Raw genomic sequence first — 18199 nt, 5'->3', positions numbered from 1 at the left:
TTCCTCCGGGTCTGGCCTCCTCCTTGTCCCCCGAGTGCTCCGTTCCACCCCCAGCGGCTGTGCCTTCATCACTATGCCCCGAGGCTCTGGAACTCCCTTCCTCACTCCCTTCGCCTCACCCCCTCTCTTCCTACTTTCAGGTCTCTGCTGAAGACCTTTCTTTTCGACTGCGCCTTTGGTCACCTTCCTCCCCTCCCTCTGGCTCCTCCCCCTCCCACTGGCTCCTCCCCTCCCCTGGCCCCTCCTCCTCCCCTGGCCCCTCCCCCTCCCCTGGCTCCTCCCCTCCCTGTGGCTCCTCCCCCTCCCCTGGCTCCTCCCCCTCCCCCTGGCTCAGCCCCAGGATCTGTTACTGTGAAGTGCTCTGAGACGCCGTCCAGTGTGGAGGGCGCTATATATAAAGTTGTTGTTGCTGTTGGTGTTGTTGAGTGAAAGGAACAGAGCGAGAGGGAGAGGGACAGAGGAAGAGTGATGGAGGGAAAGGAAGAGAGGGAGAGGGACACAACAAGAGGGACAGAGCAAGAGAGGTAGAGGGTAAGGGACAGAGGGGGAGGGATATAGGAGAGACAGAGGGTGAGGGACAGCTGGAGAAGTATACAGGATAGTGACGGAGGGACAGGGATAGAGGGAGATGGATAGAGGGAGAAAGAGAGAGGGAGAGTGATAGAGGGAGAGGAATAGAGGGAGAGGAATAGAGGGAGAGGGACAGAGGGAGAGAGATATAGGGAGATATACAAGGGGAGCGACAGAGGGAGAGGGATAGAGGGGGAGAGATAGAGGGAGAAGGACAGAGTGAGGGAGAGCGACTGAGAGAGGGATAGAAGGTCAGCGGGAGAGGGATAGAGGAAGAGGGACGGTGAGAGATGGACAGAGGGAGAGAGATATAGGGAGAGATACAGGGGGAGCGACAGAGGGAGAGGGATAGAAGGGGAAAGATAGAGGGAGAGGGATAGAGGGAGAAGGACAGAGTGAGAGTGAGGGAGAGGGACTGAGAAATAGGGATAGAAGGTCAGCGGGAGAGGGTCAGCGGAGAGGGTCAGAGTGAGAGGGACACAGTGAGAGTGATAGAGGGAGAGGGACACAGAGAGAGGTAGAGGGAGAGGGACACAGAGAGAGGTAGAGGGAGAGGGATAGAGGTAAAGGGAGGGGGATATACTGTGAGGGATAGAGGGAGAAGGATAGAGGGAGTGGGACAGAGGGAGAGGAATATAGAGGGAGATGGATAGAGGGTGAGGGAAGGAGTGAGAGGGATAGAGGGAGATGGACTGAGGGAGTGGGGCAGAGGAAGAAGGATAGAGGGAGATGGGGAGAATGATAGAGGGATAGAGGGAGTGGGACACAGGAAGAGTGTTAGACAGTGAGGGAGAGGGACGGAGGGAGAGGGATAAATGGTGAGGGAGAGACAGAGGGAGATGGATAGAAGGCGAGCGACAGAGCGAGAGAGACAGCGGGAGAGGGTAAGGGATAGAGGGATGGAGGAATAGAGGGAGAGGGACAGAGGGAGTGGAATAGAGGGAGAGGGACACAGGGAGAGGGAACAGAGGGAGAGGGAACAGAGGGAGAGGAATAGAGGGAGAGGGACAGAGTGATAGGGACAGAGGGAGAGGGACAGAGGGAGCGGAACAGAGGGAGAGGGATAGAGGGAGAGGGACAGAACGAGGGGTAGAGGGAGAGGGAAAGGGAGGGTGATAGAGGTAGAGAGACCGAGGGAGAGGGGTAGAGGAAGACAGATAACGTGAAAGGGAAAAGGATAGAGGGAGAGTGACAGAATGAGAGGGACAGAGGGAATGGAATATAGGGAGAGCGATAGAGCGAGAGGGATAGAGTGAAAGTGAGAGAGATAGAGGGAGAGGGACAAATGGAGAGGGATAGAGGGAGAGGGACAGAGCGAGAGGGGGAGAGGGAGAGGGATAGATGGTGAGGGACACAGGGAGAGGGACACAGGGAGAGGGACACAGGGAGAGGGACAGAGGGAGAGGGATACAGGGAGAAGGATAGAGGGAGAAGAATCGAGTGTGAGGTATAGAGGGTCAGTGGGAGAGGGAGGGCGAAGGACAGAGGCAGAGGGACTGAGGGAGAAAGATAGAGGGAGAATGATAGAGGGAAAGGGGTAGAGATAGAGGGAAAGGGATAGAGGGAGAGGGATAGAGGGTCAGCGGGAGAGGGATGGAGGGAAAAGCACAGAGGATGATTGACAGAGAGAGAGCAATAGAGGGAGAGGGACAGAGTGAGGGCGGGTAGATATAACAACAACAACTTGGATTTATATAGCGCCCTCCACACCGGACTGCGTCTCAGAGAGGGATAGAGTGAAAGGGAGAGAGATAGACAGAGGGGATTGAGGGAGAGGGATAGAGAGAGAGAGAGGGACAGTGGGTGAGGGAGAGAAACAGAAGGAGAGGGACAGAGTGTGAGGGACAGAGGGTGAGGCATAGAGGAACAGAGGTTAATGGACGCTGAGAGAGGGTGAGGGATAGTGAGAACTGGAGGTTGCTGGCTGACGTGTTCTCTCTTGTCGATGCCTAGGGACGAGGGGCAGTGTGTGGAGGGAATCCTGGAGATCTTTGACATGTTACTGGCCACGACCTCGAGGTTCCGGGAGCTGCAGCTGCAGCACGAGGAGTATCTGTGCCTGAAAGCCATGGTCCTGCTCAACTCCAGTGAGTAATAATAATAATATTAGTACCCTCACCCTCGCTCGCTCCTTTCTCTCTCTCTCTATCTTTCACCCTCTCTCTCTCTCTCTCTCTCCCTCGCCCCTTCGCATCCTCACTCGTCTCCCCCCACCCTTTCCCTAACCCCTTCGACCCTCGCCTCTCTCTTGCCCTCTGTCACACTCGTCCCTCGCTCTCTCTTGCCCTCTCTCTCTCAGCCCTCGCTCGCTCTCTCTCACTCTCCCTCCCTTGCCCCTCAATCACTGCCACACTGGCCAGTCAAGCCAGAGTGTCAGACAAGTGGCCACCGGGATGGGCTCTCGCAGGTACTGGGTGACAGGGGCAGGTCTGTCAGGGGCAGTCGATATCTCGTGACTGCTCGCTGACCCAGGGGAGAGGGAGTGTGTGAAGGAGTGAGAGAGTGAGTGGGTGTGGAGGAGAGAAAGAGTATATGTGGAGAGAGTGTGTGGAGAGAGAGAGAGTGGAGAGAGAGATTGTGTGTGGAGGAGAGAGAGTGTGTGTGGAGGAGAGGGAGTGTGGAGATAGTGTGGAAAGTGAGTGTGGAGGAGAGAGTGTGTGGACAGAGTGAGTGTGTGGAGGAGAGTGTGGAGAGAGAATGTGGAGAGTGTGAGTGTGGAGGAGAGAGTGAGTGTATGGAGAGGGAGAGAGTGAGTGTGAAGGTGGAAATGTGGAGAGAGTGAGTGTGCAGGAGAGAGTGTGGAGAGAGAGCATGTGGAAGAAAGAAAGTGTAATTAATGGACAGCAGAGTCTGTTTCAGTTATAATTAAAACAATGTGTTGGAAAGCTCAGCGAATTCCTCAGAGATCACAGAATATATACCATCAATTCATTGTTTCCCAGAGCGTATAAAAAGTGTTTAACATCTGTTGAAAAGTTACCAACTGAGCCATTTGCTGTAGTGTAGTCCTGCAGTTCAATGGTTAGAGCACTCGCCTCACAAGTGAAAGGACCCAGGTTAGAGTTTCCTTACTCCACACACCTGTGTTTACCCAGCAGCAAGTCGAAACCCGGTTGTTAGTTGATTGGCGGATTGTTTTTGTGGGGGTAATAATCTCTTCAAAAAAATTGGTCACTCAAACCGTGACTGTTTGTGGGACACTGCTGTGCGCAATTGCCCACAAAATTTAGTCAATTTGCTTTACAGTATATTCTGTGAAGCGCTTTGAGACGCCTCGAAGACGTGATAAGGCGCTGTATCAAATGCAAGGATTATTATTATAGGAACGGGGAGAGAGAGCTGAAGGTTCACAGGCTGGAAGCGGGGCTGACATCAGCCACACAAGACCATGGAAATCATAATCTGTGGCTGAGTCGAACTCTCGTCTCTGGGTTCAAGTCCCACAGGGGACTTTGATCTCACACAGTCCAGGCTGACACACTGGGGGAGTGCTGCATTGTTGGAGACGCTGTCCTCTAAATAAGACATAATACTGAGCTGCCATCTGTGCCTGTCAGTGGAAGGTGAAGGTTGTGTGGATTCCTGTAGTTCAGTGATTAGAGCACTCGCCTCGCAAGCGAGAGGACCTGGGTTTGGTTCCTGGGCAGGGTGAAACGTTAAGCAGATTTCCTTACTCCACACGCCTCTGTTCACCTGCTTGTTAGGCGAATGGCAGATCGCTTTCCGGGGGTAATAATCCTTTCAAAATAATAATAATAATTTGGTCACTCAATCCACGACTGTTTGTGGGACACTGCTGTGCGTAATTGGCTGCCATGATCCACCCATAAAACATAGTCAATTCACTTTACAATGTATCCTGTGAAGCGATTTCAGACCTCTAGAAAACGTGATAAAGCACTATATCAAATGCAAGGATTACTATTATTATTATTGTAAAGAAGTTGTGATGCTCTCCTCTCTGCTGGTATCCCGATAATCTTCAGGCAAATAGGGACCTCTCCTCTCCTCTCCCTCAGTCACCTCCCTGGTTAGAGGCCTCCGAGCAGGAGTGCAATGGATCAGATGTGAGGATTGTAATTAAATTATAATTTAACAGGAAGTTAGGCCACGAGACGAGGAGGGGAAGGATTTATTAACATGAAGCAGAGCCCTTGCCTTGCTGGGGGGGGAGGAGGGGGTCACAGCCTCGCGCTGAGACTTTGCAGCAGAATTATATAAAAGCTTATCTGATGTGGCAGGGAGCGAATTGTTCCCTTTATACACTGTGAGTCACTGATCAAGGGCAATCAGGACTACGATCAGCACCAGCACAGACACGATGGGGAGAGAGAGAGCAGGGAATGGGGTTAGGAGTAGAGAGCTCCAGTGGGGGAGCGAACCCCAGCACAGACATGATGGGTGAGAGGAGGGAATGGGGTTAGAGTAGAGAGCTCCATTGGGAGAGCGAGCCCCAGCAAATACACGATGGGGCAGAGCAGAGAATGGGGTTAGAGAGAGAGTTCAAGTGAGGTCGTAAGCACCAGTAGAGAGCCCCCAGAACATCATCCCAATGCAAGCTACCCCCCACCTCCCCTCAGACCCCCATGACTTGGGAGATGTGGGGAGGGAGCTTAGGACTTATGGCAAGTGGGGTGGGGTGAGGAGGTTTCAGAGTGGAGATGACCGAAGATGCGGTCAAAGAGGAAGGCCTTGACACAGGCCTTGAAGGAGGCAAACATGGGGACGAGAAGAGGGGCTCCTGGATGGAGTTTCAGAGGGTGGGGAGAGAGAGGCTGAAGACCCAAACTCCGATAGTGGGGAGGCAGAGTGAGGGGCATGAAGCAGACCAGTGCCCGCCAAGTGGAGGGAGCGGACAGGTTGGTAAGATCCTAGCAGGTTGCAGAGGTAGGGAGCAGCAAGACCGCAGAGGGCTTTAAAGGTGAGGATGAGGATCTTGAACTCAATCCTTGGGGGATGGGGAACCAATGGAGCCGGGTGAGAATGGACGTGATCGGCTCACGGAGCTTATTGTGAGAGAGGACACGAGCTGCATCTTGTGGAGGGAAGAGTTGGGAAGTCCAGCAAGCAGGGAGCATAGTCAAGCCAAAACATAATGAAAGCGTTGATGAGGGACTCAGCAGCCTGAGGGGTGAAGTAGTGGCGGAGGCGGACAATGTTGTGCAGGTGGGGGAAGGCAGAATGGGTCAGGGCATGGATGTGGAGTTTAAAAGACAGTTGAGGGTCGAACAGGACACCACAATTTCTTACTGGCTCAGCGAGGTGGTGTGGATTCATGAATAGTGATTCTGTCAGCACCTGAGGTGTGGAGGCGCCGAGGGGGGCCAATCAGGAGCGCCTCGGTCTTGTCGAAATTCGATTGGAGAAAGTTAGCTCTCATCCAAGACTTGATGTTTGCCGGACAATCGGTCAGGACAGCAGTGGATCCTGGAGTCGAGGGTGGTGGCAGAGGGATAGAGTTGGCTGTCATCCCCATACATGTGGAAGTTGACCTAATGACTGTGGTTGACATCGCCGAGTTGGAGCATGTAAATATCAAAGAGGAAAGGACCAAGAATAGAGCCCTGAAGATTACACATGACGGTGCTAAGGCAGGAAGGGAAGCTGTTGTTAAACACAAAGTTCAGACAATGGGAAAGGGTAAGACTGAAACCAGGCAAGGACAGAACCGTGAAGGTGGAGCTGAGAGGAGAGGTAATGGAGAAGAATAGAGGGGTCAAGTGTCGAAGGCAATAGAGAATGGCTAGGTGACGGACCTGATCACAGATGGACAGCATGTGATTTGTAATTTTGACCAAGGATGTTTCTGTACTGTGGGAAGCAAAGAAACCAGAATGGAGAGGTTCATACAAGGAGTGGTGAGAGAGGATAGAGTGAAGCTGGGAAGCAAAGGGAGGAAAGGGAAGGTGTGGAGGGAGCTTTGCTGTGTTTCTCACCCTGACCTGGGAGTGTGGACGCACAGTGTAGAGGAGCTTTACTGTGTCTCTAACCCTGACCTGGGAGTGTGGACGCACAGTGTAGAGGAGCTTTCCTGTGTCTCTAACCCTGACCTGGGAGTGTGGACACACAGTGTAGAGGGAGCTCTAACCCGTGCTGTTGCTGACTTGGGAGTATAGATGAGATCTCTCTGGAATGACCTGTAAGAAGGTTGGATTCCATGGGCCGTCTCCATGCACTTTGAGTTTCTGAACCTTTCCCAGTGCCAAGCGCTGGAGAGGGAGGGGATGGGATGGGATGGAGGTCACGGCTGAGTCCAATGTTGTTTCACAATTAAAGACATCACCTAAAGGCAGGGCTGCCTGTTTGTAATTATAGCAAAAAATATATATCATAAATCTGTCAAAATGGAATTGCTTGAAAGTATTTATTAAATGACAATAAAGCTTTTTATGAGCTGGCTGTTGTGCTTGGAGCCACCCAATAAACATGATGGGCCTTCATCCTGGGGCCAAGGCTTGTGGACGATTCTCAGTGATGTAATTTGCATTTAACTCTTGCTGTCCTGGGCCTAATCTACCAAGAATAGAGGGGAACCAAGAAGACAATGTTAGTGAACAACTTGGGGGAATTAATATTAGTAAAGAAATGGTTTTAGGTTAATTGTCAGGTCTTAAAACTGATAAATCTCCTGAATCTGATGACCTACATCCTAGGGTTTTAAAAGAGGTGACAACGTTTGTCTTTGATCTTCCAAAATTCTCTGGGTTCTGGAACGGTTCCCATTGATTGGAAGTTTGCAAACGTAATACCACTATTTAAGAAGGGTGGAGAGAAAAGATGGGGAACTATAGACCAGTTAGTCTGACATCAGTGGGAGTGAAAATTCTTGAGTCCTTAATTAAAGATGTCGTTATGGGATTCCTGGAAGACCATAACAAGATTAGGCAGAATCAACATGACTTTACAATAGGGAAGTCATGCTTAACTAATCTTTTAGAGTTTTTTGAAGATGTATCTCACAGGTTAGATAGGGGGGAACCAGTAGGTATAGTATATTTAGATTTTAAAAAGGTATTTGACAAAGTGCCACACAAAAGGCTATTGCACAAGGTTAAGGCCCACGGGATTAATGGGAACATATTAGCATGGATTGAAGAGTGGCTAACGGGTAGAAAACAGAGAGTAGGGATAAACGGGTCATTCTCGAATTGGCAGGATGTGACTAGTGGAGTGCCACAAGGATCAGTGCTTGGGCCTCAGCTATTTACAATTTACATCAATGATCTAGACGAGGACATTGAATGTAACGTATCTAAATTTGCGGATGACACTAAACTCGGTGGGAGAGTAAGCTCTGAGGATGATGCAAAAAGATTGCAACGGGATATAGATAGGCTAGGGGAGTGGGCGAGTAGGTGGCAGATGGAATTTAATGTGGGGAAGTGTGAAGTTATTCACCTAGGTAGAAAAATAGAAAAACAGATTATTTTCTAGAGGGGGAGAGATTAGATAGTGTTAGTGTTCAGAGGGATTTGGGTGTCCTTGTACACCAGTCTCAAAAAGTTAGTTTGCAGGTGCAGCAGCAACTAAGAAGGCGAACGGCATGTTAGCGTTCATTGCAAAAGGTTTAGAGTACAAGAGTAGGGAAGTCTTGCTGCAACTGTATAGGGCTTTGGTGAGACCGCACCGAGAGTATTGTGTGCAGTTTTGGTCTCCTTATTTAAAAAAGGACATACTTGCCCTCGAGGGGGTGCAGCGTAGATTCACTGGGTTAGTTCCTGGGATGAGGGGACTGACCTATGAGGAGAGGCTGAATAAACTAGGGCTGTATTCTCCAGAGTACAGAAGAATTAGGGGAGATCTTATTGAAACATATAAGATTCTTAAAGGGCTGATAAAGTAGACACTGAGGGCCTGTTTCCCCGGTAGGAGAATCTATAACCAGGGGTCACAGTCTTAAAAGAGGTCAGCCTCTTAGAACAGAGTTGAGGAAACATTTCTTCACTCAGAGGGTAGTGAACTTATGGAATTCACTACCCCAGAAGGCTGTAGATACTCAGTCCTTGAACATCTTCAAGGCTGATACTGATAGATTTTTTAAAAAATAGAGGGATTAGGGGATATGGGGATAGGGCAGGTAATTAATAAGGTCAGCCATGATCTTATCAAATGGCAGGGCACAGGCTCGAGGGGCCGAATGGCCTACTCCTGCTCCTAATTCTTATGTTCTTGTATTCTTTCCAGGGATTGGAGTCCTGTAGCTTTGTGGTTTAGAGCATTCGCATCACAAGCGAGAGGACCCAGGTTTGATTCCTGGACAGGGCAAAACGTTAGGCATGTTTCCACAACAACAACTTGGACTTATCTCCATCTCCCACTGGCTCCTCCGCTCACCCTCTCATGCCTCACCCATCCTCTCCTCCAATGCCAACTGTGAGGCAATGCTGGACTTCCTCAAAACCGAAGTTGAGGGAATCCATTCAGCTGCCTCTGGCCTTCCGTCTACTACCGACTCCCCATCTCCCCCTCACACCCCGGCCCCTATCCACCCTCCCTTCACACCTTTGAACCTGTCTCCCACTCCACTCTCATCACCTCATATGTAACTCATATGAAACTGACCACCTGCTCCTTCGACCCCATCTCTACCCCTTTCCTTACCTCCCTTTCCTTTCCAAGGTCCTGGAACGAGTTGTTGCTTTCCTCCACCCTCCCCGATCCTTACCCTCAGCTCAGTCCGAAACAATAACTGTTCAGCGCCTTGGGACGTCCTCCCCCACGTGAAATAATCCCCTTTAAAAAAAAATTAAAAAATAATAATTATTTGGTTGCTCAAATTCATGACTGTGTGTGGGACGCTGCTGTGCGCAATTGGCTACCGTGTTTTGCCCACAAATACAGTCACTATACTTTACAGTATATTCTGTGAAGCACTTTGTGACATCTCGAAGATGTAATAAGGCGCTATATCAAAAGCAAGGATTATTATTATTAATAAATGTAACAATCACTGCCACTTGACACCGCGCCTGTCCCATTGGGAGGTGCCTCAGAGCGCTTCACAGGCTTTACTGAAAGTGTAGTGACTGTGTTATTTGTAGGCAAACACGGCAGCCAATCTGCACTTAGCGACATTCCGCAAACAGCCATGAAGTGTATGACCATTTTTATTGGGGATTGTCGGTCATGACACCTGGAAAGAGGGAGAAACTCCCTTCTCTTTTCCAAATGCGTCGCGGGATCTTTAACATTTCTCCTGAACAGGCAGATAGGAGCTCGATTTAACGTCTCATCTGACACCAGGACCTCAATGCCAACAAAGTGGCGCTCTCTCCCCCCAGCACCGCGCGAGTGCAGCAGCCTGTCGGTCAGCTCATCGTCAGCCCATCATGACCCCCCCACTCTCACCTCCACCAACCGCCGACCTGATCCCACCCTCACACTTCCCACCCCCTGCCATGACCCCGCCCCTCACCCTGCCCAACCTCGCCTGGGACCCGCCCTCACCAACCACCACCAACTTACCTGACCGTCCCCCTCCCTAACCCCCGACCTGATCCCGCCCTCACCTTCCCCACCCCTCACATGGCCAACCCCCTGCTGGCCCCAGCCCTCACACATACATGTGAGCTGGTCCCACCTCTGAGGTGCTGCCCTGCATGGAGGGCACAATATAGGTGCAAGTTGTTGTTGTTTAACACTCAGGGGCTCAGGACCCGGAAGGTGGGAGGGGGTTTACAGTGGAGTCTGCGAAGGCTTTTAAATAGGAAGTAGACAGATTCCTATTTTACATTTCCCTAGAGAGGGCAACATAAAAGACTTTGTGTGTGTGAGCAGGTGTCTGCATGTGTGTGAGCAGGAGTCTGCGTGTGTGTGTGTGAGCAGGTGTCTGTGTGTGAGCAGGTGTGTGTGTGTGAGCAGGTGTCTGCGTGTGTGTGTGTGAGCAGGTGTCGGCGTGTGTGTGTGTGAGCAGGTGTCTGTGTGTGAGCAGGTGTGTGTGTGACACACTGTGTGTGAGCAGGTGTGTGTGTGTGAGAGCAGCTGTGTGTGTGTGAGCAGTTGTCTGCGTGTGTGTGAGCAGGTATCCGTGTGTATGTGTGTGTGAACAGGTGTCTGTGTGTGAGCAGGTGTGTGTGTGTGAGCAGGTGTGTGTGTGTGAGTGGGTGTGTGTGTGTGTGTGAGCAGTTGTCTGCATGTGTGTGTGAGCAGGTATCTGTGTGTATGTGTGTGTGAGCAGGTGTCTGTGTGTGAGCAGGTGTGAGTGTGTGAGCAGGTGTCTGTGTGTGTGTGTGTGAGCAGGTGTGAGTGTGTGAGCAGGTGTCTGTGTGTGTGAGCAGGTGTGAGTGTGTGAGCAGGTGTCTGTGTGTGTGTGTGTGTGTGAGCAGGTGTGAGTGTGTGAGCAGGTGTCTGTGTGTGTGTGTGTGTGTGGGTGAGCAGGTGTCTGTGTATGAGCAGGTGTGTGTGTGTGAGCAGTTGTCTGTGCGTGTGTGTGAGCAGGTGTGTGTGTGTGAGCAGTTGTCTGTGCGTGTGTGTGAGCAGGTATCCGTGTGTGTGTGTGTGTGTGCAGGTGCCTGTGTGTGAGCAGGTGTGTGTGTGTGAGCGAGCAGGTGTCTGCATGTGTGTGTGAGTAGCTGTCTGTGTGTGTGTGAGCAGGTGTCTGTGTGTGTATGTGTGTGAGCAGATGTCTGTGTATGTGCGGGTGTCTGTGTGTGTGAGAGAAGCTGTCTGTGTGTGTGTGTGTGTGTGAGCAGGTGTCTGTGTGCAGATGTCTGTGTGTGAGCAGGTGTGTGTGTTGTGCATATGTACCTGTGCGGGTGTATGTGTTTGAATGGTGTCACCCTGTCTGGCGCGGGGTCTCTTTTTGACAGGTATGTTCCCTCGGTCGGGGGTCTCGGAAGAGCGAGAGAACAGAGGGAAGTTGCACAAAATCCTGGACAGCATCACAGACACTCTGATCTGGTGCATGAACAAGAGCGGAGTGCCGTCCCAGCAACAGGCCACCCGCCTCGCCCACCTGCTCATGTTACTGTCCCACGTCAGACATGCCAGGTACTATCCCCCACATCTGCTCCCCCTCCCCCTCACCCAGATCCCCCTCACCCAGCTCCCGCTCCCCATCAAACACTCCTCCCTACCCCACTCCCCCTCACCAACTCCCTTCCACCCCACTCCCTTGCATCCCCTCCACCTCACCAATCCCCCCTATATGGGATTATATTCAGCAAATAATAATAATAAGTCTTGCATTTGATACAGTGCCTTATCACGTCTTCGAGTTGTCTCAAAGCGCCTCACAGAGTACACTGTAAAGTGAATTGTTTGTCGATTGACGGATCACTTTTCTGGGGGTAATAATTCCTTCAAAAAATCACTCAATTCACGACTGTTTGTGAGCAATTGGCTGCCGCGCACAAAACATACAGTCAGTTCATTTTACAATATATTCTGTGAAGCGCTTTTGAGACATTTCGAAGATTTGATAACAAATGCGAGGATTATTATTGTTATTATTGACTGTATATGTTGTGGGTGAAACGCGGCAGCTAAGCAAAGCAGTGGTGGATTGAGTGACAACATTTTTTTTGCAGAGATTATTACCATTCAATTCGCGATCCACCAATTGACTAACAAGCGAGTTACTTACTGCTTGGTAAACAGAGGCACAGGCGTGTGGAGTAAGGAAACTTGCCCAACATTTCACCCTGTCTGGACAGAGCCTCTCTCACTCCCTTCCTCTCTTTATCATTGTCTCTCTCTCCCTCGCTGTCCCCCTCTCTCTGTCTCACATTCTCTCTTTCCTTCTTTCCTGGCAGTAACAAGGGGATGGAGCATTTGTACAGTATGAAGTGTAAGAATGTGGTGCCTTTCTATGACCTGCTGCTGGAGATGTTGGACGCTCACGTCATCTACAGTCACCGCAAACCTCACCCTGGAGAGAGCGAGAACAGCGACACGAAAACCAGCCAACTCTGAGCTCAGCCAAAGAGAGCGAGAGAGAGCTGCCAGCAGGGGACACAACCCACCAGCACAGCCCCCATCCCCACCAACACACAACCCCCACCCACACACAGCCATCATCCCCTCACCCTGTCCTCACTGCCTCCACACCGCCCCTCCCAGGCTGTGTTGCTCCCTCGTTGCTGGACGATGCTCATAGAGACTCTGTCTGTCTGGATGTTTTCCCTTAAACTGTGTTTGCCTCCCCACACACACCCCCACCCACCCCCACCACAGTCCAGTGCCTTGGGTCCCCCCTGAGCCCATGTTGGCACAAGAGCAGCTGTGCACTCGTGGCTCACTGTCTCCATCGCTCGCTCGCTGTCGGAGGAGGAGGTGTGAAGGTGATGATTGGATTCTGGCTGACAATCTATACCCTGATCCTCACTGCTGCCTTCAGTGTCTTAAACACAATCTGCCAGAAAATCATTGGGATTGTGTGAAACGAGTATCTGTGAGGAATGAGCAGTCAGTCACTGGGGAGACCATATCAGAAGCTGAGGTCAGGTCACTGCTCCCCTAGGGCTTGTGCCTCCTCCCTGGGCACTGCCAGTCACCCCCCCCTCCACTGCCAGTCACCCACCCCTCCACTGCCGGTCACCCCCCTCCCCTCCACTGCCAGTCACCCACTCCTCCACTGCCGGTCACCCCCCTCCTCTCCACTGCCGGTCACCCCCCTCCTCTCCACTGCCAGTCACCTCCCCCTCCCCTTCACTGCCAGTCACCACCCCCTCCACTGCCGATCATCCCCCACTCCTCTCCACTGCCAGTCACCCCCTCCCCCTGCCTGCCTGCACAGTCTGATTCATCCTCACCTTCACCAGGATACAACTCCCCCCCCCCCCCCCCCCCCACCACCATCCACCACCCCCAGCACCAGATCCCTCACCCCTTGACCTTGTCATCTCCTCCACCTTCTGACCATCAGTGACTAAATTCTCAGCCACTACTGGATCCAAGGTGTCGTGCCTGGCAATGGATTGTCGAAATTGAGCCAACCTCTGTGACGGTCTCTAGTCTGGTTCCTGAGCCAGGAGGGGCCGCAGTATCCCAGGGCACTCACTGATGATGACAGCCCGGCCTGGCTGCATTGGCACGACCTGGAAGGGGAGACCAGTCACTGCAGCAGGGAATCAACCCACTCAGCTCCTGTTAACCCTGCAACCAAAGCCTTCATGAGTAGGGTGGCCCTAGCTGGAAAAGCAGTGGGAAAGCTTGTCAGACATGGATATCAATGGCAAGCTATGCAGTTTTAGCTGGTTAGACTCCAGCAGTTACCCCAACACACACTCTGGGGTCCCTCAAGCCATGGCTCTTGCCAACCTGCGCCTAATACTCTCTGGAATTAGGTAAGCAGGATGCATCCCGCCAGGGAGAGAGAGAGAGAGAGAGAGCGCATTCCATTCCAACAATCTATCTCTGGGATTTCTATGTGTGGGTGGGATACGTGGAATTCTCAGCTTGATTTGTTGACTTTTAAACATGGTAATGGGTTTCCGTGCGTGCCAGACACCCGGGTGACCACAAAGAAATCTTCTGGAGCACTTTGCCTCTCTACCTCCGGTTCTCTCTACCTCCAACTCTGCATTTAAAACCCTCAGAAATATCTCAGCAATCTGTGCCTTAGAATGATGAACAGCCGATCTCTCCTATTCCACTACACGGCAGGTGCTCTTGAGAAGTTCCTTTATGTAAGAAATGCTCTCTCGCATTGGGTTGGGGTGGGGTGGTGGGGTGCTCACCATGTCCGAGTGGGAAGGGGGCTGTGTCCATGTAGACTCTACTCTAAAACTCATTTTTTCTTGCCGCTCGCATAGCGAGCGACAAGATCATACAGTCCCTCATATGGTGGGGTGGGGGGAATGACTAGCAGCGGGTTTTATTCCCCCCCCCCACCCTTCGTGTCTGACACACACGGTCGGTGCTTTTGTGCCTTTACATGTTATGTGATTTGTTCAGTGTGGGGGTGGGGGGTGGGGGTTGGGGGCTGAGCTTGGGATCTCTTGCATTCATGTTATGTAAAATGTCGTGCAGAGTTTTACTCACGTTGGGGTCTGACTCCCAGTGGCAGTGACTGGTGTGCAGCGGTGGGGTAAAGGAGGCTGTGGCTGCAGATGGATATGTGATCCCGTGACCAGCATTAGCCCAGACACCAGCCTGAACTTTAAGCCAATTGTTGAACTGATGAATGTACTTTTTAAAAACTTCAGAGTTGCGCAAGTGGGGCAGCTGATTGGGATTGTTACCTGGACACAGTGTGTATTCATAATTACATTCCAATTATTTAACAACACCGCCTGCCCCAAACACTCATTCTGAGTCTGAGTTTTCCTGCTGCCAACGTGACAACGATGTGTCTGACCAGGGTTTTGTGAAGCATTTTAGAGATGTGATTGCAATGTAAAGGATGCTGTATAACGGGAATTATTACTGTGCCTTAGTCGCTGTGTATTCTGTGAAGCACTGTGGGATGTCATCCCCATGGGAAAGGCATTGTAGCAAATACAAGGATTATTATTATTATTTTAAACCCTGGTCGTTCGGTGCTGTCTGTGTTCCACATTCTCCCCACGCTCTGCGTGGATGGGAAGCAGGAACTTGTGTGGGGTTCTCAGAGGAGCTGGGACGAAGAGCAGGAGTGAGCAAAATCACACCGTCAGCAACAGTGGATACAAAGGGAAGACATTTCAGATCACAGCCTTTTTTCCACTCTTTTTCTTTATAAAATGTTCTTTACGGCACCTCCATCGGCCTCACAGGGATTGTTCTCCAGTGCAGTCAGCACCTGTGTATTTGTGGCCCAATGTGGCAGATAATTTGTGCACAGCAATGACCTCAACTTCCCCTCATCCACGTCACCTGCTTGCAGCACTGTCTCACACCCAATGCTGTTGATCCTGTCTTCATAGCATATAAAATCATAGAATTATACAGCACAGAAGAAGGCCATTCAGTCCATTGTTTCTGTCCCGGCTCTTTGAAAAGCGCTTCCAGATCAATCCCACTCTCTCCCCATAGCCCTGCAAACTTGTCCTCCCCAAATAATTACTCTCTTAAAAGTTGTTATCGAATCGACTTCCACCACCCTTTCAGGCAATTCCACATCCGAACAACTCGCTGTGTGAAAACATTTCTCCTCACCTCCCCTGGTCAAAGTCATAATGACATTCTCAATATCTGTGATCAGGGCTGCCTCTGCCTCCTTGCCCTCCTCGACCTCTCTGGCGCCTTTGACACTGTCAACCACTCCATCCTCATACACCGCCTCTCTTTACTTAATCTTTGCGGACCTGCCCTTGCCTGGTTCGATTCCTATCCTCACCGTCTCGACTCTGTGCCTCTAACGTTTCTCCTCCAGCCCCCGCACTGTCACGGCGTCCCCCAGAGCTCTGTCCTTGGCCCTCTCTTTGGTATCTACATGCTCCCCCTTGGTAACATCATCCGCAGACGTGAGGTCAACTTCCATATGTATGCATACGACAACCAACTCTTATCTTTCTGCCTCAACCCTCAACTCCAGGACCACTGCTGTCCTGACAGACTGACTGTCTGTCAGGCCCTCCTGATTGGTTCGCGCAGCGCCTCCGCACCTCAGGCTCTGGCAGCATCAACCTCCATGGTTATACACTACAGCTCACCAACTCACCAGCCAGTCAGGAACCTGGGGGTCTTGTTCAACCCTCAACTGTCTTTACTTCCCCACATCCAAGCCATGACCCGCTCTGCCTTCCCTCACCTCTGTAACATCAGCCAACTCCGCCACTACCTCAGGCCGCTGAAACTCTTGTTCATGCCTTCATCACCTCCAGGCTCGACTATGCAAACGCCCTCTTGTCGGCCTTCCCAACCCCTCCCTCCACAGGCTCAGATAATCCAGAACTCTGCAGCCCGTGTCCTCTCCCGCACCAAACTCCATGACCCTATCACCCCCATTCTCACCCGACTCCACTGGCTCCCTATCCTTCAGAGGATCCAGTTTAAGATCCTGGTCCTCATATACAAAGCCCTCCATGGCCTCACCTCACCCTACCTCTGCGACCTCCTAACCCCCTACCAACCTGTCTGCTCCCCCCGTTCAGTCGGCTCTGGCTGCTCCATGTCCCCTGACCCACTCGCCCCACCATTGGCGGGAGAGCCTTCAGCCACTCTGCCCCCAACCTCTGGAATACTATCCCCCAATCACTCCGCCTCACCCCCTCCTTAGCTTCCTTCAAGTCCTGCCTCAAAACCCTCCTCTTCGACCATGCCACCGGCCACCCCCCATCCCCTCCTCTCCCCTCCCTTCTCCCTCCCTGACCCCAGCTTGGGTCTGAAATGCTGTACACTGTCTAGCACCTTGAGGCATCCTCCCAACGTGAATGGCTCTATACACATGTAATCTTGTTGATGTTGTTGTTTCTTTTAACAATTATTTTAAATCAGTGTCCGTCCGCCAGTGGAAATAGTTTCTCCTTATTCATCCTATTGAATCCCTTCACAGATTTTGAAAACTTTGATTAAGTCTCCTCTTAACTTTCTCTGCTTCTCTGGTCCCCCAGGTCTCTCTGATCCTTCACCCACTTTAAGATTGTACAATCTAGCTTAGACTGCCTCTTCTCATTCTTTCCCCCAAAATTCATCACTTTGTATTTCCCCACATTAAACTTCATCTGCCAAGTGTTTTGCATTTTCCCAGTCTGTCCTCTTGCAGTCTGTTACTATCCTCCTCACTGTTTACTACTGTTTAGTATCATCTGCAAACTTGGAAATTGTCCTCCCTATACCCAAGTCCAGGTCATTTATTACAGATCAAAAACAGCAGTGGTCCCAATACTGATCCCTGGGGGACACCACTGCACACTTCCTCCTGTCAGAGAAACAACTATTTTAACCCATATTTTTCTGAGTGAACATTTTTTCCTGGATTATAGTCTCTAGAAGTTTCCCCTCTACTGACGTTAGGCTGACTGGCCTATAGTTCCTGGGTTTGACCTTCTCTCCCTTTTTGTTCAGGGGAGTAACATTTGCAACCCTCCAGTCCTCTGGCACCACCCGGTGTCCAAGGAGGATTGAAAGATTGTGGCCAGAGCCTCTGCTATTTCCACCCTTACTTCCCTCATTAACTTAGATTGTATCCCGTCCGGACCGGGTGACTTATCTACCTTGAGCACCGACAACCTTTTAATAGCTTGTCTTTGTTTATTCTTATCCAATTTCTCTACCCTCTCCTCCGATACCGTGGCATTGGCTGCATCCTCTTCTTTTGTGAACACAGATGCAAAGAGCTCACTCAGTATGACAGCCATGCCCTCTGCCTCCACAAAAAGATTTCCTCTTTGGTCCCTAATTGGCCCAACCCTACCTTTGACTAACCTTTTATTCTTTAAAATAAACCCATTGCAGCTACACTTGCAACCAAAGGATCCAATATGGAATATAGATTTCAGGGATACCACTCACAAACCATTTAACATGTCATAAACACTGTGTTTATAAATCTTGCATACTTTTTTGCGTCGAAGTCCTGCTGGGCTGTTCTTTGAGCGGGCAATTCATTTTGTTGTGTTGTTGCAGTTGTTTCAGCATTGAAGTCCAGTCCTGCAGTTCTTTGAGCGGGTAACTCATGTTGCCTTGCTCTTGCAGTCCTTTCAACACTGAAGTCCAGCCATGTTGTTCTTTGTTCTTCAGTTTCATTTAATCGGCCTTCTCTCTT

General features: G+C 50.9%; 1 protein-coding gene across 1 annotated transcript; it reads left to right on the top strand.

Annotated features, from left to right (window-relative positions):
• The first annotated feature begins 2380 nt into the window (after positions 1 to 2380).
• On the top strand, positions 2381 to 12736 carry LOC103189753 (estrogen receptor beta). Its single transcript, XM_007910258.2, has 3 exons — positions 2381 to 2657; positions 11379 to 11559; positions 12324 to 12736. Exons 1-3 carry the CDS (start codon positions 2516 to 2518, stop codon positions 12481 to 12483), a joined length of 483 nt encoding a protein of 160 aa, XP_007908449.2. The 5' UTR covers positions 2381 to 2515; the 3' UTR covers positions 12484 to 12736.
• Positions 12737 to 18199: the final 5463 nt, after the last annotated feature.

This window comes from Callorhinchus milii, unplaced genomic scaffold (genome assembly GCF_018977255.1).
Source record: "Callorhinchus milii isolate IMCB2004 unplaced genomic scaffold, IMCB_Cmil_1.0 Scaffold9, whole genome shotgun sequence".
NCBI lineage: Eukaryota > Metazoa > Chordata > Chondrichthyes > Chimaeriformes > Callorhinchidae > Callorhinchus > Callorhinchus milii.
This window is presented reverse-complemented; position numbering and strand designations above follow the sequence as displayed.